General features: G+C 38.5%; 1 protein-coding gene across 1 annotated transcript in view; it reads left to right on the top strand.

The window, feature by feature from the left end:
* The window catches only part of CUL4A (cullin 4A), a 33,104-nt gene extending 10,698 nt beyond the window's left edge, over positions 1-22,406 (top strand). The window contains exons 7-20 of the mRNA XM_072335093.1: positions 23-112; positions 951-1,033; positions 2,909-2,976; positions 5,661-5,779; positions 8,038-8,230; positions 9,560-9,664; positions 10,083-10,193; positions 10,501-10,586; positions 11,476-11,583; positions 13,197-13,310; positions 14,353-14,458; positions 19,382-19,554; positions 20,397-20,549; positions 20,809-22,406. Of these exons, the coding sequence (XP_072191194.1) occupies positions 23-112; positions 951-1,033; positions 2,909-2,976; positions 5,661-5,779; positions 8,038-8,230; positions 9,560-9,664; positions 10,083-10,193; positions 10,501-10,586; positions 11,476-11,583; positions 13,197-13,310; positions 14,353-14,458; positions 19,382-19,554; positions 20,397-20,549; positions 20,809-20,904 (1,605 nt within the window). The 3' untranslated portion in view covers positions 20,905-22,406. The remainder of the gene's footprint in view (positions 1-22; positions 113-950; positions 1,034-2,908; positions 2,977-5,660; positions 5,780-8,037; positions 8,231-9,559; positions 9,665-10,082; positions 10,194-10,500; positions 10,587-11,475; positions 11,584-13,196; positions 13,311-14,352; positions 14,459-19,381; positions 19,555-20,396; positions 20,550-20,808) is intronic.
* The last annotated feature ends 1,159 nt before the right edge of the window (positions 22,407-23,565 follow it).

The raw sequence follows: 23,565 nt of genomic DNA, 5'->3' as shown, positions 1-23,565 counted from the left end.
ATTACATTGATTTCTTGAACAGGTTTACAAAGAATCATTTGAACAGAGGTTTCTGGAAGAGACAAATTGCTTATATGCTGCAGAGGGCCAAAGATTAATGCAAGAAAGAGAGGTAGGTGCATGCTGTAGTTAACTGTTTTTATTTTAGTTCTGTCTGCTGTGGGAACTTCTGGTAGCATCACAGAGTGAATACTAAAAGAAATTTACAGGGGCAAATGATGCTTTGGGGACTGCAGTATTGTATCAAAGAGAAGAACCAGTTCCAGTTTGCCATGATGTTGGGTATATGTATAGATATCTAGTATTTGTATATTGCATATAGAAACATAAACTAAGGGTAGAGAAGTGACATTTTTTGTTGCTAAAGTCATTCTGCCAGAAAGCTCATCTCCATGTAAAGCTTAAAAGCGTGCCATGAGCGTAGTATTTTTTCTGAAAAGCTGTGAAATATCCACTGCCACCATTTTACTCTGTACTTAATAGCTAAATTAACTGTTTACTTGTTTTAAGAAATACTTTGTTGCATTTATTTTGCTGTTTTGTTCCAGTTACTTACTAGTTAAGTAGACCTTGAGACATCTTTGTTTTCTGTGCTTTTGAGATGAAATTATGCTCTGTGGTGGGCAGCCTGAAAATGTGTTTCTTCCTGAAAATGTACATGGGCAATATGTCCTGGTTGTCTAAAATAGAGCGTGCTACCTTTATTAATTCAGTTCATTCAGTGACTCTTTACTAGTTGAGAATAGGTAGGTGCAATTACAATACTTTCATTATGAGGTAATATGGATCAGTGAAAACACGAATTGTGTAGCATATTACATTGCTGTGTAATAGTCATTTCCAATCCATGCTCTCATTAAATTAGAGTTTTAAAATACTTGTCATGAACAAGATGGTAGCTCATGATACTGTACTCAATTGTTCAATTTGTCCTTCTCTTCTCTTGCAAGGTCCCAGAATATCTTCACCATGTCAGTAAACGTTTGGAAGAAGAAGGAGACAGAGTGATAACATACTTAGACCACAGCACACAGTGAGCACAAATTTTGTCGTTCTTAGCATAAGTCAAGCATCCTTCATAAAACGGTGTGACTATCCATGGCTGTAGAGACACAGAGATCATCTCTGTACATACTATTTGGTGTTTTTATTGTTTCTTTAAATACTTTAGTTATATCAGAACCCATTTATTTTAAAGCCAAGTATTTCTTCCTTGAGTAAAAGGGGAGAAATCTATCTAGAAATCTTCCAGTATGAGTTGAAGTCAACAAAATATAACTCAAACATTCACTAGGGGGAAGAAATGTTAAATTATGACGTGGAGTAAAGAACATGGATACAAACATTCCATTTTAGTTTACAGTGGATCAGCTTTGGTACAGCTGCTGCCAATGGGTTGTGCAAGGCAGCTTGTTCTTTTTGACACTGAGGTATTGAGTAAGAGCATGCATTTTACTGGGGTAAGAACGCACAGTCACTGATGGGCTATAAATGTATATATAATTTATAAATAATGCAGTGGTAGCTTTTAAATAAAGAATATAACTAGATAGAACTAGCTTAGAGCTCTTTGCCGTCACACCTTTTTATTTCCCCTAGGTGAAGTGTTGCCATTTCATTGGGTGTTAAAGAGATAATTGAATAATTTTTGTCTTCTTGTCTTATATATTTGAAGAAAACAATAAGTTAAGCACATACCTTATATATCATGGTGCGTATTTGAGCTTGAGTTTTCTTGCAAGGTGCCTAGCTTCTTCATGCAAAATTAGTCAGGTGAAAACATGGAAATATTTCTGTATGTAAATATGATATTATGTCTGTCTGCTTTTTAGTAAATACAGCTCTGCTTCAGGCAGACCAGTTGTCCTTACTTTTTCTGTTGTGAGAAGGTCTTCTGGGGTAAAGGATAATATTTTATGTAACCTTGAATCCTATTCTTGAGGACAATCAGCAGTTGTAGATAGCAATAGCTGGAAGCTTAAAGAAAACAAAAGTAGCCATAAAAATGGCTTGGTGTATGAAGACCAAGGGCCTGCCTAGCTAGTCTTTCATGTTCACTTAGTACTTTAGGAAAAGAATAGAGTAAGTACATGTGGTGTCCTGACACGTACCTGCCTGCTTTTGGCTCAGCATATTTTGTGAACCTGATGCTGTTTGCCTGTTTTGTATTATCCATTGGGTCTCTTTGAAATACCTGTGCCATCTCACTTGGATTCATGTAAGCTTTTCCATCTATGGCATCTTTGGCAAGGAGACTTCCTCCCCCCCAGCCCAGCAGCACACCAGCTACCCCATAATAGATCACTTCCTTTTGTTTATTTCAAGTCTGGGTCACAGTGCCGTCACTGATATCTCCAGCTTCTCAGATCTTACGTTGGAAGGGAGAGTGATCAGCCTGTTGCTTTTCACCTTTTTTCGTGCCCATCAGTGTAATACTATATGTGTTACTGCCAGGTCATCACTTTCCCAGAGTCCAAGCCCAAATGTGTACAGTTGTTTCTCTTGCAGCTACTGTTACATAATTTGATCATCCCTATTCTCTTTTTTGGACCATTGCAAATTTGAATCCCTTCTTTTGACATGAACTATATTGTATTTAATTATCTGCATTCACAGGTGGTATTTTGGCAAAGGTGGGGATTTAAGAAGGATTGTTGGTATTTAAGTGTCTGCTTGTAATAGCTTGCTTTATGGTATTCAAAATTGAATTTCTTTTTTAATCCGTGGATTCATTGTTTTCTTTCTTAGAACACATATGACTTTTTTTCTTAACATGTAGGCTCTGGTTTAAGTAGAAAATTGTTGATATTTTTAATATGATAATGTGAATTGCTCATAAATGCACTGAGGCAGGAGGTAACTCCCTTATGCCATAGTACTTCTAACATACTTTTCTTGCCTTATTTAGGAAACCACTGATCGCTTGTGTGGAGAAACAACTACTAGGAGAACACTTAACAGCTATCTTGCAAAAAGGTATATATATATTTTTTTAATTAATGCATTATTTGATAATCTACAGATTCTCGTGGTCTGTGATAACTATAGGATCCATAGCTTTTACTTAATGAGATGTATTAGCTGTGGAAAAAAAAACTTATGTGGACCCAGAAAGCTAGTTCAGTAGAACTGTTACAACTGTTGTGTATCAGATCCTGTATGTGGAAACAATATCTAAAATGTAATTCCATATTTGTATATGTTGTTAAACCCCATAAGTCCCCTCTGACTTGGAGCAATGGGCTTAGGGATTGCTTTGGAACTATTATTTCCTTGAGCATGCAAACTTCCAAGTGAAAGCTACGATTATTGTTGTAGTTTCTCTTATGTGATGGTTACAAAGCGTGAGTGCCATAGTGTCACATATCCTTGGGACTGGATGGTTAAAGAATTGTGAGTTATTGGAGCTGACCGCAGTCAGAGGCAATGCACTTCTTATTCTTTCCTTTTTATTGTTCCTTCTGGCTGGTAATTCTGGATTTGAACTAAAGTCTTCTTAGCAATTCCTTATTCAGATATTAGTGTCTTCAAATCAGCATTTCTCTTTTCCTCTTAACTTTTAGTATTTGTCTTCTTCCCTAAATTCCTGGGTTTGGTCTGACCTTTCAGTATTTTAAATGATCCTTTTCTTTTCTTGCATTAGCCACCTTTGAGGCTTAAGATCTTCTAGCAAGTTATGCTTATGTCTTCGTTCTTTTAGTGCTGTAGTACTGATGTCCCTAGTACTCTGTTATCTTCAGGCTCCACCACATCAATATTTAATACTTTGGGGTTGATAGATGTACTCCTTTTACTTATTTCTTCATCCCTTTTTTAAAGATAGACATACGCTCCCAGTTTTCTCTGAGCTACTCTGTGAATTTCACTATTTTCAGTCCATTTACAAAAATAAGCTTGTTTATCCCATCATAGTTATTTTCAAGATTATTGTAAATGGTAAGAATAACTAGTATTTTTGTTGGTACATGTCAGTTTTTGCTTGCTTTTTAGCATTATTTTCAAGTCACTTCTCCGATGATAAATGTTTTCATTAGTTGACTCGGTTAAAAAATAATGTTCTTGTTTTAATCTGCACTCTCTCGGTTAATGATGTACATTCACTGTCCACGCACATTTTTGAAGTTAATTTGGAAGTCTAACATCACTTGGCTTACTTCACTTTCTGCATTCGTTTGGTCCAGGACACATTGTAATCTACTTGTAATATTCTAGGATTCAGTACAAGTAGAAGGAGATACTGTCTTTTGTAGGTTTTGTTCCTTAGGAGAGAAGGCATATGATGTAGTCAGTTTGATACAGGGGAAAAAAAAAAGCTTACAAATGCAGGGTATGTATGAGATACTTTATTTCGTGTATTATTCTGACTGCCATTTAATAGTTACTGTATTTTATTATTATTGTTTTTAATTGTGAGTACAATAGAGATTTGTAAGGCTGTGACAGTGCTTTCTGGAAGTTGTCTGAAGCGATGTCGGAAGATATTCCCTCAGTATCGGTTTTCATTAGTCAAGGATGTGACAGTATTTTTTCCACCACAGTTTGTATGCCAGAGGAAGAAGGAAGGTTGAACTCGATCAGCTAGATTGTAACAAAGCAGATAGTGCATTGGTCTCCCTAAATGAGGATGGAGCAGTGCTTGGATGTGATGGAATTGGCATTTCCTAATTTCAGCACCGAAAGAACATCAGTCACTTGTATTAATGTTTGTGTATTTTATCGTTCTGTATACTTTTAAAGTAGTTTAATTCTTCTGATATCTCAGTGTGGGCAAAAGTTGACATCATTCTTGGACATTGTTTACCTATCTGAACATGTAAATAAGTTAAAATTGCAGTGTTTTAAGATGAAGGAGAGAGTGTCAGCTACACCGATGGTGTGCATTGTCAACTTGTGTAGAATCAAGCTTTCTGGATTTTAAACAGTGGCATAAATGCTACCTTCCCCTTTTACTGAAGCCTCTGTCACTAACACCAGACAATGGATCTGTGATTGCGCTGGGACTAAATACACAGTGTAAAATTTGAGGATATGGTGAATGTAGTTGTGAAAAGCTTTCCATTTAGCCCCGAGCTTTGCTTCTCCACTCATTAGTCCACGGCCTTGTCTCACATAGGATGAACTGACAAAGACAAAAGTTGCTTGGAAACAATTTATAATTGTGTGTTATTACGTCAGTATGGATGTGGATCATTTAGAACGCGTTCTTAATTTAAAAACATGACTCAACACATTCCAGAGGGAAAAAAAAAGTCTTGCCAAGTATATATCCTTGTTTTAAATTTAGGACACTCTACTTAGTGTAGTTTGTGATATTCCTTAGAGATTCTGTGAGTTCTTTTGATAAAACTCTGCGCATAAAATCAAGTACTGTTCATAAACATGCTGCAAAAGGCTTAGAGTCAGCACGTTATTGGGGAAAGTACTTCAGCTGACTTAAAAGATTGTAACATAAGTCATTTCAGCTGGTTTGTACCAGGGAACTCGTTAACCCTGAGCATAGCACTCACTTGTCTTTAAAAGTTTACGCTTTTAAGCACACTGGAGGGTCTGTTGGTGTATTTCATAGGGATTTTTGGCTTTCTCTTGTATTTTCACTTGTGTTTATACAGTGCTATTCAAGTTTGCTTGTACCTCTAATTTTCTTTCCTTTTCTTTTTAAGGACTTGATAACCTGCTTGATGAAAATAGAATATCAGATTTGACACAGACGTACCAGCTGTTCAGCAGGGTGAAAGGGGGGCAGCAGATCCTTCTGCAACATTGGAGTGAATACATCAAGGTATTTCAGAGATCCCTTAATACACTGAAAATGTATGCTGTTATCATAGGTTTATTCTGTCAAAAAGAAGAATAGTATATCATTAGGTATATGCATCAAAACCATTTTAAGCAAATATGTTAATGCATCCCCCCTCCCCCCAATAATAATCACATGGTGAGAAACAGCAACACTTAAGTTTTGGTTTTTAAATTCCTAACTACTTGGAAATTGCTTACATCATACGTTTGAACAATACACAAGGAGCTATTCTGGTTTACTTTTAAATAGCACCACGTTCACACTTGTTTAGAGTATGCTGGATTGTAGAATGTGTTGAGTTTCGGTACAGATATACTCACCTGTTTTATATAGTTTGAAATGCAGGAGAACAGCAGAATGTAGCTGTTCTGCTGCAGGTTGGCAGTGCTTCATGTAACCAACTTAGAGCAGTGTGATCAGTAAGATGAATGCTTTAGCTGTTTTGAAAGGAATGTTGCTTTTGAAAACAATCCCTGGTGGAAGTGGTGTTTAGGTAATTGTGGTCTGTTTAGCTAGGTGTAATAGTAAAGTAACATGCTGCATCTAAGCAGATGAAGGCAGTAAAGCTTTACAGAAAATATTTCTCTCTGGAGTTGATCATGCTCATGTAGTTTTCTCCTGAATCATCCACAGTTATCTCTACCTTAGAGACAAAGCGCACAACATCAGTTTGTTGTGGAGGTGACTTTCTGGCTTAGCCATACCTGGAGTTACGTGCAGCACATGGGAGAGAGGCCATGTCCCCATCCACCCCTAAAGCCGAGACACAGTTTGCTCAGCAGATTGTTGAGCAGTGTCTCCACCACCTGCAGCCCATGGATACGTGATCAGCTTGGCCAGCATGTAGAAAACTATGGGAAGGAGGACCAGGACCTTGCCTTTCAGCAGCAGCAAGTTGACTTACCACGTCATCTGTCTCAGAATCAGACTTTCAATGGCCTCATTTTAAAGAAATTTTTCACGTGCTCAGAAAGGTAGAAACCCATTTTCCGTAGAGTCAATGAATCTTCTCCGTTCCAACATCTCTATGTTAAAGTACATTAAAGTGTGAGGCTACAGGAACTTAAATTCTATCCTGTGAAGCAGCATAAGAAAAAGTACATAGAGACAAAGTCCTGGAGGGAAGACAAGTGCACTGCTGTCGTCACCTTTTTATGATTTTAGGCATGCCACTTAGCAATGTGTATCTCCGCTCCCCATTTGCAGACTGGAAAAATGCTTTGCAATTTTGGAGCATAGATGATGGAGTCTGAAAGAGATCTGGATGCTGTTAATGAAAGGGAAAATGGACTTAGTGCAAGATATATATAATGAGTCCAAGGATGCTTGGCACGCTTGTGTTTGACTTGATTCACTCAGAAATGGTTCTTGAGAAAAATCTTAGTGAAAGATTGCAGGGATAATCAGGTATTAAGTGGAGATTTTGAGGCTTGTGAGGAATTTTTCCATCTTTACTTAACTGTGGTGGAAAACATAACACCATATTGATGTAGATACACCGATTAAATACTGTTCAGCTGTTACTGTGCAGGTGGTCCTCTTTCTCATGGTGGAAAACTACTCATTCTGTGTAGGGCAATGTTTGGTGTTGCAAAGCAGCTGTAAATTGTCTGATAGGTTGACCTCGTGGGCTGGTTTGGTTCAGTGGGCAAGGGATACCATAGTTCTAGTTCTTGAATAGTAAATGAACAAGAAAAGAAAGTCGGGTCTGTGGCTTTTGCTTGCCAATGGGAAAATCCTGTTTGTTGAAAGTCAGCTGATCTGGAGCCCTCACAGAGTGAGAAGCCTTGGAGGAATGAGCAGCAGTTGGATTTCAGCCCTCTGTTCCTGTCAGTGGAGCTCACTGGTGGGCTCCAGAAGAATAGTACATAGTTTGCCATTATACTTTTTAAGGCAGTTTCCGTATAATTTCTTTTACATGAATCATGTAGTTCTGTATTTAACTGTAAACCTGTACATCATACAGTCATGTCTACTGTGTATTTTTGTTTAGCTCCTGTCTTAAATGTGTATAATCTTTAAATCAAACGCTGATGTTTGAAATCCATTAATGTGTGTCTGGGCTTTTTATTTTAAAGTTTAATGCATCTCATTTTCTGAAACTGGGAAGTCACATAAGCAGCTCTGTGAAATTATTATTCTCTCGTAACGGTTGATTTTATAAGGGTGAATGTGTCTGCTGGGGGAGACAGGTAGTGCTCTGAAGTATTTTATCATCAAAAGTGTTTGTTTTACAGAACTTTGGGACAACAATAGTGGTTAATCCTGAAAAGGACAAGGATATGGTGCAAGAGCTACTAGATTTTAAGGATAAAGTGGACCATATCATAGAAGTGTGCTTTCAGAAAAATGAAAAATTTATAAACTTGATGAAGGAGTCCTTTGAAACATTTATCAACAAGAGACCAAATAAGCCTGCAGAATTGATAGGTACACAAATATTTTTCTGTAAAATCTTTCCAAAACCTGTAGAAAGCATGATAAGATGATGCTGCTGAGTGTGCTAGCGCAATAGTGGTGCATTATGCAGTTGCTTTAGGAGATTTGCTTTGGGAGCACTGCGGGACTGAGCAGCGCGGGGTGTTGTTTAGGTGTGTGCGGTGTCCCTAAGGAGTACATCACTTGGCTGTCCTGCACCATGCTTCCTACACTGCAACTGGGCTAACTTGTGCTCAAGGAGCGCAACGCGAGTGCTGCCGGTGGTGTGAAGGGCTAGGGGAAGTGTAGCCAAAGCAGAATTCTTAACTGCGGTGGCAGATGAGTTCTCTGGGTCTTAAAGATCTTTCAGAAAGGAGAAAGTACAGCCCATCTGACTTGAAGCATGATGTTGGAACAATTTTAAGGCCTTCAGGTAGAAGAAGGAAGAAAAAAATTGAGTATCTTGAAGGGAGAACTAATGTTCATTAAGGGGAAAAATCTTTTTACTGGGGTTATCCCTGATCTGGTAAAATCTGTCAATCTGTTTTACCTGCGGCCAGCATAGCTATGACATTTCCCACCAGTAGAGGATTCTGCTCCTTGTTTTTTTTTCCTCTCTTGCCTCTATTCAGCGTAGTTTGTGGCTTCATCCTAAAATGAACTTGGTGGGTCAAATTGTGCAACCTACTGAATGCAGGTTAAAGGCATGATACGGCCTGCTGTCATCTGCAGATTGTGATGTTTCAGCTATTGCAGTGGTTTCCTTCTTACCCCAGTAGGTCGCGTAGGGATACTAACGTGGCTTAATCAACGTTGAGCTAAATTCATCGCTTAACAGTATTCCTAGCATTCCGAAGCTACTAACTTGAAAGCATTGCTTCTGTTTAAATTTTTGTATGCTCAGAGCAAGGAGCAAGAGGGGTTTGCTAAAGGTTTACAAAAACTCTAGTCCTCTTTGTGTTGTTTGTTTCTGTTTCTCATAAAATACATTCATATGCATTGTACGCTTCCAAAAATGTTGTCTTTCTATGAGTAACATGCTTGCAATGAATATAACACAAAATATGGGAACTTCTACTGCTCTAATTTTAATGATTTTACTGTGTTCTTTTCTTGGATGGTTCCTTTTTGTGTTATTTTTTTTCCATGATGGCAGTAGTTACAATAAACGCTCTGTCATTCCAATGAATAAAGGGGTGGGAGAACAGAAAATAGAAAGCTTAGCACTTTCCCTATATTTTTTCATACACTGTACTATTTCAAGTGGGAAATGCTGAAGTTGATGACTTTAGAATTTATTTATTTTTTATTAAGGTGTTAAATTTTTTTATTCATTTATAGCAAAATACGTGGATTCCAAATTAAGAGCTGGTAATAAAGAAGCGACGGATGAAGAGCTGGAAAGAATCCTCGACAAAATCATGATCATATTTAGATTCATTCACGGTAAGAAATATCTGTCCTAAGTTAACACATATTTTCTTTGCTACTAGCTGAACTTCAGCCCTCTGAGGAGTGTAGAAGATCATTTTTAGTGTGAGCTTCCTTGAGAATTAGTCTTATATCTGAGTTGCCTTGCAGTTGAAAGAGCACAATAAATACAACAGGGAGGACAAGCTTCTTTGGAGGTGAAGTTACAGTCTGTGGTGGAGACTGAAGAGCGAGAGTAAGATTTAGCAAAGTATGGTAACAGAATAATTCAAACATAAAAAGAACTAAGTGTCTATGTAGTTTTCTTTGCTGTTGGGTAGCGAATATTGATCTTCTGATCAGTGTGTGATGAGTTAAGGCTTGTGTCACAAACCTGAATTGTGATGGTGCAAATAGAATGTATGGCTTTATTTTTGTTTCAATTTCCATGCAGGTAAAGATGTATTTGAGGCATTCTATAAGAAAGATTTGGCCAAAAGACTGCTGGTTGGAAAAAGTGCATCTGTAGATGCTGAGAAGTCCATGTTGTCAAAGCTTAAACATGGTAGGCTGTGTTAACTGTTTATTACTTTTTGGAATGTAGTTTGGAATCCTCATTATCTCATGCTTTAAACAGTGACAAGCCAGATCTTAAGTAATATCTGAGCATTGTGCTCAGTGAAAACTATTGTATTGACCTCTCAGAGACGTGACTGGTTCATTTAATCTGCCTGCATAGGAGCAGAATACGTACTTAGTTGCGGGTGCTCCAAACCCTGGCAAATCTGGCACAACCGTCTCTGGTTAGACCTTCATAAATTGTTCTGTGCTTGTTTGTAATTGTGGGATCTTTGCTTTAATTTGTGTGACAGAATGTGGGGCTGCTTTTACCAGCAAACTGGAGGGCATGTTCAAGGACATGGAACTGTCAAAAGATGTCATGGTTCAGTTTAAGCAGGTACCTTCAGATTGTGTTTATGTGCTAAATTTTGAACAGCGATGGGGAAGCACTTGGCAGTGTTAAACCTTGAATTAAGCTAGCATGAAAGTAAACAGCTTTTGTGAAGGGCCCTGATCGTAGTCATAGAGTTCTCATAAATCTATTTATAGAGCAGAATTTATTTATTCTTTATCAATTCAGAGATAACCTTTTTTACAGATTTATGTGATGTCTTTTTAAGAAAATTGAAGTCTAAATGCCACACAGTAATTTAGTTTGCTGACATCCTTTAAAGTCCATATTCCTTAATTCTGTAAACTATCGCTTCTCTTTGTGAATGACCTATGCCAGAGAGACTCCCTAAAGGTTGTTACAATGCATAGAAACCAAATGTATCTCAGGCACTGTACTTCAAAACGGTTGGTGACTGAGGAAATATGCTGCAAGAAAATGTGCATGTTTGCCCTGTTGTTGTGCTTCTCTTGGGCACCTTTTAGGGGCCTTGCTGTAGACTGAGTACTGGGATAGAGGCCTGACTTGGAGCAGCTGCTCCACTACTAAAATACTATAGTGATTTTTCTGTCCCAGACTTTATGGCCTGTTGAGGAATGATCTTATACTGAAATATATAAGATTATACTGAAAAATATAAGAAAATGTGTCGTCTCACAGAGATCTCAAAGTCCTCAAAATTTTTGTCCTGGCTTCTGGTTGAAAGCTTTTGTTTTGCTTTCTCTTCTGTGCGTGTGTGATACCTTGTATTATGTCTAATGAAGGATGTGACCTGTAGGAATTCATCATTATTCTCCAAAGATTAGATTTCTGATTTAAGTCAAGCATATATTTTTTTCTGATTTATCATGCAAACAGTAGACCTGAATGATTTGTTTTGTCTCTTGTATTTTAGTATATGCAGAACCAAAGTGACCCAGGAAATATAGACCTGACAGTAAATATATTAACGATGGGATATTGGCCAACTTATACGCCTATGGAAGTTCACTTGAATTCAGAGGTTAGTTTTTGAATGTTCTTTCTAAGTGTGGTTTATGTAGTACTATCACAATCAGTATCACAGGATGAATTAATGCCCTTAATTTAATGTATTTCTGGAAGACTTTAACTTCTTTTTCTCATTTCAAAGATTAAAAAGTACAAGTTTAAAACATAAATAAAATCTGCTCTGGGATTTTTTTTTTCATGTGATTGCTTCACTTGATTTTTATTTTTTTTAACTTCTTAATAATACTAATCTTAAGTTAGTATCAAAGGAAAAATAAGTGTCCTAATTAACATTGCATTTGAGCAGTTTAAAACAGTTCAGAGTAATTAGCCAGTCTAGCTACAATGGTTGTGAATACTGATCCCGCCAATACATTACTGCATGATCTCCCTCCCCCCCCCCCCCCCTTAAGATCCTTCCTGTCTATAATGTGTCTCATAAAACTAGCCCGTGTATAAATGGTGTGTCTGGGGGAAAGAAAGGATTGCTTCAAAGCTGACATATTCTGCAGTGCTTGTATCTGTAGGTATCTGTAGCTGTGTATATTTGGAGTACTGTTCCCTGTGGTACTTGATCTGAAGTGCAGCAAACACCTAGGAAATCAGGGCTGGTGACAGTGGTCCTCTTCTATTCAGAACAGTAGAAGCTTTTGTGCATTTGCCTCTGTGCCATGCTTTCCTGGAGTGAAGGACCATGAAGGTGATCAGAGGGCTGGAACACTTCTCTTGTGAAGACGGGTTGAAGGAGCTGGGCTTGCTTAGCTCCGAGTAGAGAAAGCTCTGGGGAGACCTCACTGTTGCCTTTCAGTACTTGAAGGCAGCTTATGAGCATGAGGGAGGAACAATGTTTTACTTGGCCTGATAATGATAGGACAAGGGGGAATGGCTTTAAACTAAAAGAAGGGAGTTTTAGATTAGATGTTAGGCAGAAATTCTTTACTCAGAGGGTGGTGAGGCGCTGGCACAGCTGCCCAGAGAAGCTGTGGTGCCCCATCCCTGGAGGCGCTCAAGGCCAGTTTGGATGGGGCCCTGGGCAGCTGAACTGGTGAGGGGCAGCCCTGCCTATGGCAGAGAATGTGGCTGGGTGAGCTGTGAGGTACTTTCCATCAAAAGCCATTGTGTGATTCCTCAGTAGCACTCTACTTTGGAAGGGTCCAGCCTGAACAACATATCATGAAAACAGAGGAATAAAAACCTGTTACTTGGAATTCAAACATTGGAATTGGACTTGAGTCTCTGTAGGACAAACTAAGGGAAGAAAGTTAGTAGTCAGTATACAAGTGTGAGGTGTATGCTTTTTGTTGGGTGGCCGCTTAGTTGGAAGCAAAGTCCAGAACAGGAATAATATTTTAGAGGTTTAAAAGTCTTTATGGTTCTTCTATTTCACTTTTATTTAAGAAAAAAACAGAAGTTAAAAGCTATGCTCGAGCAAAGAATTTATTTCTTGCAGAGTAGCACCAACATGTTTGAGAGCAAAGTTTAGTTCCTTTGAATTTAGCTTTTTTTGCACAAAAAAAATGCATAGTATGAAATATTGTTGAGGAGAACCGAAGAAATTATATATGAAAACATCCAGCCTCACTGCACTGGTAAAACACTAATGAACTTTGTCTGTTTGTTTTGCAGATGATTAAGCTTCAAGAGGTATTTAAAACCTTTTACCTAGGAAAACATAGCGGTCGAAAGCTGCAGTGGCAGACCACATTAGGGCATGCTGTCCTGAAGGCGGAATTTAAAGAAGTGAGTTTGTTAATAGAAGTTTGCTTATTTAATGCTTAGCCTGTTGGAGTGAAATTAAAGTTGGTTATTCAGAATCCAGTCGTGTTTAGTATTTCTTATTTTTAATAAAGGTAGTAACGTGTTTAGTGGAGGAACAATCACTGTTCAGTAGTTTTATTTTGAGCAGAAAGTGGGTTTTTTCTAATGAAACCGTAATACCGCCTAGCTAGAAGATGTGAGTGAAACCTCCTATTTGTAGTCATTCAGACAATATTATTGAAGTAAGGAGGGTTGTAATGAAGAAGAAAAGTAGAGATCAGCATCTTATTTTTTAATAGAGGATTGTTTTGATAGTAGAAATACTGGTGACATTTTTAGAATGCTTCACTGTTGCAAAAGGAGAGTGAAGGGCATTAGTGATGTAATGACTGGTTAAAATTTAAACGCTTGTTTAATTATTTAAGTCTTAAATAATCACATTGTTTCTTAATGTGGTTTTGTTTCTTCTCATGGAATATCTTGCCTTGCAAATGAATGCGGCTTAGTTGAAATAGAGTAAACAACAACAGTGTTATTTTATAAACTCACTGTAAATAGTGGATTTTGGCACTTATGTATCAACTAGGATAGAAAGATTTGTTGTTAATTGACAAAAGAGTGTACATCTGTCTGAAGAGTTTTATTTCCTTTTCATAGCCAGCTGGAACAAACATTTTACTACTGACGATACGAGGTTGAAGTATAAAGAAATTTGCAACCGGTTGTAGCAAAGCCAGAATTCCATATATTGTAATTAAAATGAAATGGTGTGGAGTAAATGCTGGGCCGTTCTAATGAGGTTCTGATTTGTACCATGCTACTGCTGTTAGATAAACAGAAAAGGTTTTAAAAACATCCTGTCTCCTTGATGCTGCATTCAAGCAGATTCTGCTGTGTGAATGGCATTCAAAAATGCACATCTATAAATAAAGAATGTACAGCTTCTCTAACTTAACACATGTGGGAGATGCAAGAGAAGACAGTCTGAAAATGACTTCTAAATCTTTGACCTTTCTTTTTGTAGGGAAAGAAAGAATTCCAAGTGTCGCTCTTTCAGACGTTAGTTCTGCTTATGTTTAATGAAGGAGATGAATTCAGTTTTGAAGAAATTAAAATGGCCACCGGTATAGGTAGGAAAAATACTTTGTGGTTCTTAAGTTTTCTTCACCGAGTGACTGACAATTATGGACCTGTAGGTAAAAATGCGAGTGGTGATAAAGGCTTGTTGTATGTACGGATTATTTCTGTTCTAGCACACTTTCAAATATTATAATCTGAAAATGATCTGTTATGGAATGCTGCCATTTGGGGGCAATTCAAGAGATTATTTCAATTGAACTGTTCTGAGAGCATGACCATCTCTTTTCCACCAGTGTTGCTGGAGTGCTCTGTTTACAATAGATCTGATTTGTTAAAAAAGCAGCATCTGGTAGCAAGTATGTATGGTAGCTGTTCCTCTTGCACTGTGAATCTGAAGATGGATGGAATATAGAAAACTGAAGAGAACTCAATCTCTGCATCAGCCAATAGGTTATATCCTGTAGCCTTTGCTTGTCAAACCCTAAGATCCACCCAATGAAACAGCTGCTGAAGAATCATAGAATCACTGAGGTTGGAAAAGACCCACAGGATCACCCAGTCCAACAAGAAGTATCTGAATACAGACAAACCCTAAAATACTGTAAATATATTTAATAAAACATTGTAAGAAGGGATTGTCAAGAATCCTTGTGGTTTGGAAGGATGCATTTCAAAAGGCAGCACAGCCTAAGTACTCCAGCTTCTCAGACTTGAAGCTTCAGCTTGCTTAGTCACTCATTCCATAAATACTAAGGTAGCTGAAAAAAACTTGTGCCAGCATGAATGATAAGCACTGGAATAGTCCAGAGACTAATTAGGTCAGAGTACAGTGCTTACAGAACAAACATAAGCTCACACAAGCCTGATCCAGATCCTGCATTCTCACTTTGTATTACTTTACCTTGGAGCTTACGTGCTTGCTGCCTTACAGCAACAGATTAAAATCCACTGCATGAAAACACGTTACATTATAGCACAATAGAAAGGACTTCAATAAACTGTTATTAGGGCAGACAGCTAGAACTGATGGATTGTTGGGAGCTGCCTATTTTATGTCATGTAATTGCACTGAGTGCTATGCCTATCTCTTAAGAGGAAGTAGTGTAGAATGTAATGAGGACAGTCCATGGCCCACAGGTTGCCCACGAGTCCAGGGGGGCTGAAGTAAAGTCTTTCTTCCACACATGGCATTCAGATCTTCTGCCATTCCCATTTAGCAGTCTCCCTCCTTGTAAATGAAAGTCTTATGGCCAAAAGTGCTCTCAGGAGTTGGTCTCACACTGCCCCCTTCCTGCCTTCTGCTACTTGGCTGATCCTTTTGCTGAGCAGTACTCTGGATTTTGCCCAGCAGTGATAAGCTGTGAAACTGTTGACCACTGTGTGTTAAAAAAACAGGAAGCTTACAGCATTCAAGGGACAAGGTTCAGTGATGAGAAATGCACTGGGAGGTTTCTCAATGCATGGAAGCCACCTCTGTCTTAGGAAGTCCCTTGGTCCTAAATGACTGAAACTCAGCAGTAGGGTCGGAGAGGGACAGAAGCAGGGAAGCATGGAACGTTCCTGCATTAGCTTTCCACTTGCATGCTCTCCTATGCATGTCAGCTTATGGCCTGTCAAAGGCCAGACACTGGTCTGGATGGACCTTCTGACCCAGATGTGTGTTGTTCTGTTCTAAAGCAAATGCAGATGGATGCTGAAACTCCCAACTCTGAAGTATTGTGTTCAGCTACTTCCTTTACTTTGGTGTTTACATGTGCTAGCCCTTCTTTGGGGGTGCTGGAAGCTTTGTGCGATTCTTATTTGGTGTTCTATTACAAGGTGTTAACCAGTCTTTGCACACTGGTAGTTACTGCAGAAGAGGTCAGATCTATACCAGTGTCATAAGACAAAATATCACAAGTTGAAGCATCAGTAAAGGGCACAGAAAGATCACTGTCAGACAGCAGCGTTTGATGACATTCATGTGGAAGCTGTAGAGGAACTTTCCAGTGTAAAGGCCGAATTAGTCTCTCACAACTGAAGTGAGCATTGGTGTGAGAAGAATGGTAGGTGACAAGAGCAGTGGTTTGGGAGTTTAGTTTTGGTATTTGTTCTTGGTTTTTAAGTTCATGGAGTAATTCTGCAGGGTGTCAGGCATGCAGTGGGAAGAAGAGAACTAATAGGCTCGTGTATCGAGGAAGAGCAAGCACGGTGAGCAAGCATATGCATGGTGGTCACTGTACACTTGATTTTTTTAAAAGTTCTTGGTTAGAGCTCGTAACAAGCTCTTAAGTAAGTTTTCATGGCTTGTGAGGTAAATTCTCCTGGGTGAATAATTGATTAGAAGACGGAAAATAGCTAGGAATTAAAAGGCTGCTTTCACAGTGAAAGGAAGCTCCTAGTGGGGATTCCCTTGTTATTATTCAACTTAGTCTCTAACAATCTGAAAAAGAATATTGATCTGACAGAATTTGATGCTTCTTCCTTAGGAAGGTCGAAAGTTCTAAAAGTTACAAAGGGATCTCCCACTCAAACAATTAAGAGATCAAATAGCATCCAGTGTTGCTGAATACAGACACATCTGCAGAGAGAGAGAAATAACTTCAACCACATGTGCAGAGACTGGCTTTGTTGTGTGCGACTACCACGTATTTTGATCCAATTCGTATAACATAATGCAGCTGTTCTCAACTGAAACAGAGTCAACTGTTTAAGATTAATGGCTGGCCTGAAAGCTGTAGTTCTCAAGCTTCAGATCAAGTCAGCCCCCAGTTTCTTGCACATGCATTGATGTTTAGTTGAGAACACCGTGTGATCATAAATTCTGCTCATTTAATATGTTCCTGTGGGCCTCTTAGAGGCATCATGGATAATGTACAGGAGTGAGGTGTAAAGCATTTGGGATTTTCCAGAGTTAGAAAAATCTGTTGTGTAACTCTGGTAATCTCCCTTCTCCTGTTGGAACTTTCACAGTGGTTCCTCACGCTTTTCAGTCAATGTATCCCCGGCTCCTTTGCTGACTGCAGCAGGAGATGGAGCCACTCAGATCAGTATTTTTGTGGTCTACTTGAGAGTCATACTGATAGTCTCTCCATATGAACATCAGTTTGTGTGGCAGAAGCCAGTAAGAAGGTATGACTCAAAACTTTCAATTGTTTGGGGAAGCACTTCACACAGTAAAGCTGAGCAATCTGCATTCCTCTCTGCACTTGGCAGGAGAACACAGCCACAGGACAGAGCATCAGTTAACTCGTATCAGTCAAACAGTTGTGATCTACTGTGTGCGCTATACAGAGGTGAAAATGATATCTTCTGTGATTCTACTGTTCAGACTCTTAGTCATTTATGCAGTTAGCTACATTGCTGGATTTACAGGTTTGTTTTGTAAATGGCCTGTACTTAAAGTAGGTGAGTGTCTGAGTTTCTAAACTCTAGGATACTGAAATAACCAGAAAACTGGTCTCTGCCTGTTTTATGGACTTTGTCTGTTGTGTCTTTAAGTCCCATTTAACACCAAATGTCTACACTGTTCTGGGACAAAACATGGACTGTCACCACATTTACACACGACCCCACCCACCCCAAAGATATCCCATTTGTCTTCGTATCCCTTTGTCTTTATCCATATAGAACATAGAATCATAGAACAGCCCAAGTTGCAAGGGGCCCACAAGGATTCAGTTTCTTTCCCACACAGGAGCACTCAAAAAACAAACCCTGTGCCTGTGGGTGTTTCCTTGAACACTGACGGCACGGCGCTATGCCCACTGCCCTGGTCAGTCTGTTCTGTGCCCACACACCTTTCCCTACAGACCTTCCCCCACTTTCATAGCCATCCTTTGGACACTCTAACAGTGTTATATCCTTGCATTTTGGCACCTACACGCAGTGCTGGAGGTGAGGCCACACACACAGGGCAGAGCAGGACAGCCTTCCTCACCTGGCAGCAGTGCTGGGCCTGATGCACCTCAGGGCACAGTTGGCCCTTTGGGCTGGCAGAGCACACTGCTGGCTCACATTCAACCTCCTGATAGCCAGAGCCCCCAGATCTTTTGTGTGGGGATTAGGAACCTCAACAGTATGCTACCTATGCAGAATTAATTAGGCAGGGCAGGGACTTGTGTTTTGTAGTCAGAGTTAGGATAAATTATACCCAGTCTCTTTAGAAGATATGAGATTGCTGCTGATAGACTGATACAGTTTGAAAATATATCAACTGTCACCCAGAGAAAGAGTGGTTACGTGCTCTTTGGTTGCTGTGCTTCTTTGAGACATACTGTCCAAATATATTCCTATTTTTCCTGCCTTTCTTGTTATTGAGAAAGCCTCTCTGAGATAAATGAGTTTCCTGCTTTTCCTTGCATGACTGAAAGGTGATTTTGAGTTCCTAAAATTTCCTTTGCCCGCTTGTTTCCACTCCTTTCCCATTGTGGACAAGTTTTATGAATATAATAGTTGTCAGCGGAACCTTCTAAGCCAATAGAAAGATGTTTGGTGAGACTTCACTCCTGTTTTCTTCTTTGTTTTTCATTTGTGTTTATATTTGCATCCGAGTGTTTAGAAATAGCGATGAAATCACCTAAAATGAGTGGTTTAATTTTCTTGTCATCATCGGCTGAGTTTTCTATTGATGTCCTGTTACTGCCAAAGTTGCGGCAATAACACCAGGCTTGTGTTGCTGAGATATTTTTCTTCTGATACTGCTGCTAGATAGAAGCTTTGCTGAGGTGATCCCTATGTTCCTGTCAGGTCTGTATTCTTAACTTGTGCAGCTCTGTGCACACTCGCAGTACATACTCTCAGCACTTACCTATGAGACGTGTGAGGCCAAGCTTGAAGACTGTAAGCTGTTATGTAATCACAACTTGGCTTGGAAGAACACATTAATATAAAAACCAGTAATTTTTTTTCATTCTGTACCTAATTTAATTGCACAAAACTTTTCACATTAATGTTTTGTTCTCTTTTCTCCTATACTTTGAATTTGTTCACAGAGGACAGTGAATTAAGAAGAACCTTGCAGTCTTTAGCTTGTGGGAAAGCACGAGTACTAATTAAAAACCCAAAGGGCAAGGATGTAGAAGATGGAGACAAATTCATCTTTAATGGTGATTTCAAGCATAAGTTGTTTAGAATAAAGATCAATCAAATCCAGATGAAAGAAACAGTATGTATTTATTTTTGCATTCATTCTGGTTAACTGTTTATCCATGTCCCACGTGGAGAGACAGAATCTCTGCATTTCCTCTCATAGCTTTTGTATTAATAGAAGGGAAACGTACTTTAATTAGAAGGGAAACGTACTTTAATTTTTTGGTAGCGAGGATGACTCACTGATTCTAAATCTCACTGAAACTGAAACATTTCAGATTCCTTCCTTTGCCTACAAAATTAAATGCTATTATATTGAACTGATGGTGTGGTCTTGCAGATGTTTCAATGTGTCTTACACGTTTTCATGGTACGGCTGAAGAGCTGGTACTACATTGAACTCATGACTCGAATGTCACTGTGTCACTTTTCTTTATTAGGAGGGTAAGAAGGCTGTTAAAAGGTCAGGGTTGTCCCCTCGTTTGTAGTGGATATCCTTGTTTTACTCAGTTCCCAGTTCTGGACACAAGCTGATGTGTTTTAATTAGTATTGAGTTGTTTCCTTTTGGTCTTTGTCCATGAAAATTAAAAAGTAAATTAGAGTTGAGCAGTTTTGTGCAGAAGACAGTATTTAGACTGTCAAATTCTTGCGTGTTCTTCTGAAAATATGAAGGGAGTTCTTAGAAGGTAGTTTATCAGATTTAAAATGTGACACGATCTTTATTTAGATTGTCTTTACTTAGATTATCTTTAATTTTATATTTGGCTTGCTTCAGCAGCACGCTTCAGAATCACTTAGTTCTTAGCAAGCAGTAATGTATGTATCTGTCCCATAGTCAGGCAATAAAACTACAGAAACACAACGGATAAAATGATAGCAATAAAAGGTGATACTTGTGGTTTCGTATTGTTCTTTAGGTCGAGGAACAGGTGAGCACAACTGAAAGAGTATTTCAAGACAGACAGTATCAGATTGATGCTGCCATTGTACGAATAATGAAGATGAGAAAGACTCTCGGTCACAATCTCCTCGTTTCTGAATTGTATAACCAACTGAAATTTCCAGTAAAGGTAACAGATTTTGTTTTTCAAACCATCCTAGGATTAAGTATTAAAATGAGCCTGTGAACAGAATGAGCCAAGGTATCAGAAGGATACAGTTTACCTATCTAGTACGGTTCATTTTCTTAATGTAGTTTTTAGCTGTCCTATTTGTTGTTGTTTTGTTTTCATCTGTGGGGTTTTTGTTTGTTTTGGTGGAGGTGTTTTAAATAAAATAGATTGGCATTCGTATGATTAACTGTTCTACTGATCTCGTCTTTTCTTGAAGCCTGGAGACTTGAAAAAGAGGATCGAATCTCTCATTGACAGAGACTATATGGAGAGAGACAAAGACAACCCCAATCAGTACCACTACGTTGCATAACGAAGAGGAAATACATATCCAAAAAAAAACCACCAAACAACCACAAAAAGAAACAAAATCATCCAAATATATCTTCAGGACAACAAATACTTATGCTGTTCAAGACTTTATTTTTAGCAGATTTCAGGTTGACGTGTATTATTCAACCAGCTGCATGCACTGCTGTGGACGAGAAGCAAAATGACGTTCATCGATCATCCTTATTCAAGACTCCTTACTAGTTTTAAATGTCACGTTTTTGTTTCTTTTAGATATTTGTTTGTTCTTTTTGGTTCTTGAAAATTTATTTTTACTGTTTTTGCTTCACAATGTCATTGAAGTTGGACGGAAAGGTAAAATTACCTGTGCAAGACATACGTTTGTGAAGGATGCAAGTCTGTGTTTTCCATTTCTCTGTTCTAGCTGCATCCATAAGGACCCTATATGCTGCATTCTTTAGCTACAGTGACAAACTTGGGTAACTTTTTAAAGACCCCTAATTGACGAACATTTATGTACAAGCGGTGTTGTTGAAATACACTGAGTTTTTGAAATTACGCCTCATGAAAACTCTCCACCTTGTGTTTGTTTGTAACTTTTTTCTTTTCAAATGATTATGAACTTCAGTCTGGTTTGATAAATCAGGTTTTGAAGTGAGATCCTTTATGTGCCAAGAGGACAACTGTGTGTGTAGTGAGTTGTTGGGTTATTTAGATAAGATATAATTATTACTTTATTTCTATTTCTGCTGGGTTGAGTGGCAAGGATTAGATAGAGTCAGACGCCCTACCTCATTTTAGGGCAGCTGGTTTTTATCACTATGTATGTGCTTGCCACAACATTTAGTTTTGCCTTTAAAATCGCCTACAGGGAAACTACTGTACAGCGTGATCCACTTTAAGAAACAAACCTTTTTTAAAAAAGAAAAGACTTTTATGGTCTTGATGTTGTGAAAGCATAGCTTTTTTTGTCTTGAAAGACTGAGGATTTTGTGAGTATTTTGTTACGTATTGTATATATGTAAGTGGATTTGAATTAAAGAATGAAAGACCTTGTAGATCTGTTAGATAATTGTAACTATAAAGAAGATACCTTTTGTGGCACTGCTTACCAGATACTGTTTATTTCCCAGATTTGCATACTGGTGTGTTTCATTCTGTAAAAGAACAACCAAAGGAGTTTTGAGCATGGCATAAATGCGAACTATAACAGCAATATTTTCTGAGAGATACTTTACTAAGCTTATGCAATATGGATTTAGTGTATCAGTGGGAAGGCCACCATCTCAAATTAAACCTTGCTGAGATTTGACATCTCACAGATTTACATAGTGGAGTCCTCATTCTGTCATCTGGTGTCATTAATTGTATCGCATTCTTCTGAATTGTTTTCGTTCCCTTTGTGTTTAGGAACTAAAAACATTCAGTTTCTTGTATTTAAAACATATTTAATATTGTAATTTAATGTAGACTTATTTTAATATTTGAATCCAGTTAATTCAAATAAAATCTTTGATGCATATTAGATTTCTTAGCCTCTGTTAGAATGTGGCACGAGTTTATTTATGTAGTTTGTTCTTTAACATTAATTGCCTTGAAAGTGACTTTCCACACATGCAAAAAGCAGTCGGCTCCATCTTTCTCGACTTTTAAAACAAACAGGAACGTGCAACTCGTATATGGAATGGGCAGAGGCTTTATCCACATAGAAAGTTGGCAGTTTTAGACAGTAACTGATACGAAGCAGTGAACGTGTATTACCTTCCCTTTCTGAAGCCGTCTTCCTGGTTCAATAGGTTTAAACCACATCTTAAGAGCAGTGGTGCTATCCTGAAGATTAAATCTATTCTGCCTTGCAAAGAGATGTTAATTGACTGATAAAAAAGTGCTAAGATGTGCAGTTTTTCTTAATTGCCATAGCCGAGGACTCCTTGGCCAAATTACTTCGCTGTAGCAATTAAAAATGAGTAGTTCCATGAACAGTGGCAATATTGAAGCCTGTCATTCTGTGATGTATGCCCTCTGTCCCTAACTTTATTCTCCCCCATCTTCCCCATAAATAATCTCAAGAAGCAGTTCCGTGGAGTTTTTATGCATAGTTCTGCCTTTCTTTTGATAGGAGTTAGCAGAAAACCAGTAGAATTGGTTCTATTGTTGGGGCTTTTTTTGTAGGCTGCTGATGGAAATTGGCTGAGCAGCCTGTCTCAAGCAGTTTTTTGGTTGATACTGGCTATTTGGTTCACTGTGCCCCATGGGTGTATCCGTGACCACATGGATGACATTGCTAAAAATTACTTCCTGGAAGACTGCTTAGTGATGAAGACATCAGGCTGCAGCAAAGTAACAGATTTAATCTGCAGTACGTCTGCATTCAGTAGAAAATATTCTTAGAGCCCGAATCATGGCAGTTCAACGTCCTTGGAGCAAATCGTGTAGCAATCCTCTTCGGTGGAACAATAAAAACAACAGCAGGAGTCTGGGATACAAGGAGGAATCCACGAATCCTGCCAAAATCTTGCAGTTTAAATCAGTTGATCTTAAACCTTCAGTTTAATTCAACCAGGCACATATTACATGTTGTTTTTTTAAAGCCAGTTTTTCATCTCAATGTTTTCTGAGGGATGTGTGCGAACACAAGTGGATGGCTGATGGTTGTAGGTTCTTCCTGAGTCTGGCAATTGGA

This window comes from Excalfactoria chinensis, chromosome 1, assembly GCF_039878825.1.
Source record: "Excalfactoria chinensis isolate bCotChi1 chromosome 1, bCotChi1.hap2, whole genome shotgun sequence".
Lineage (NCBI taxonomy): Eukaryota > Metazoa > Chordata > Aves > Galliformes > Phasianidae > Excalfactoria > Excalfactoria chinensis.
Note: the sequence above shows the minus strand (reverse complement) of the source record. Positions and strands in the feature narration are given on the sequence as shown.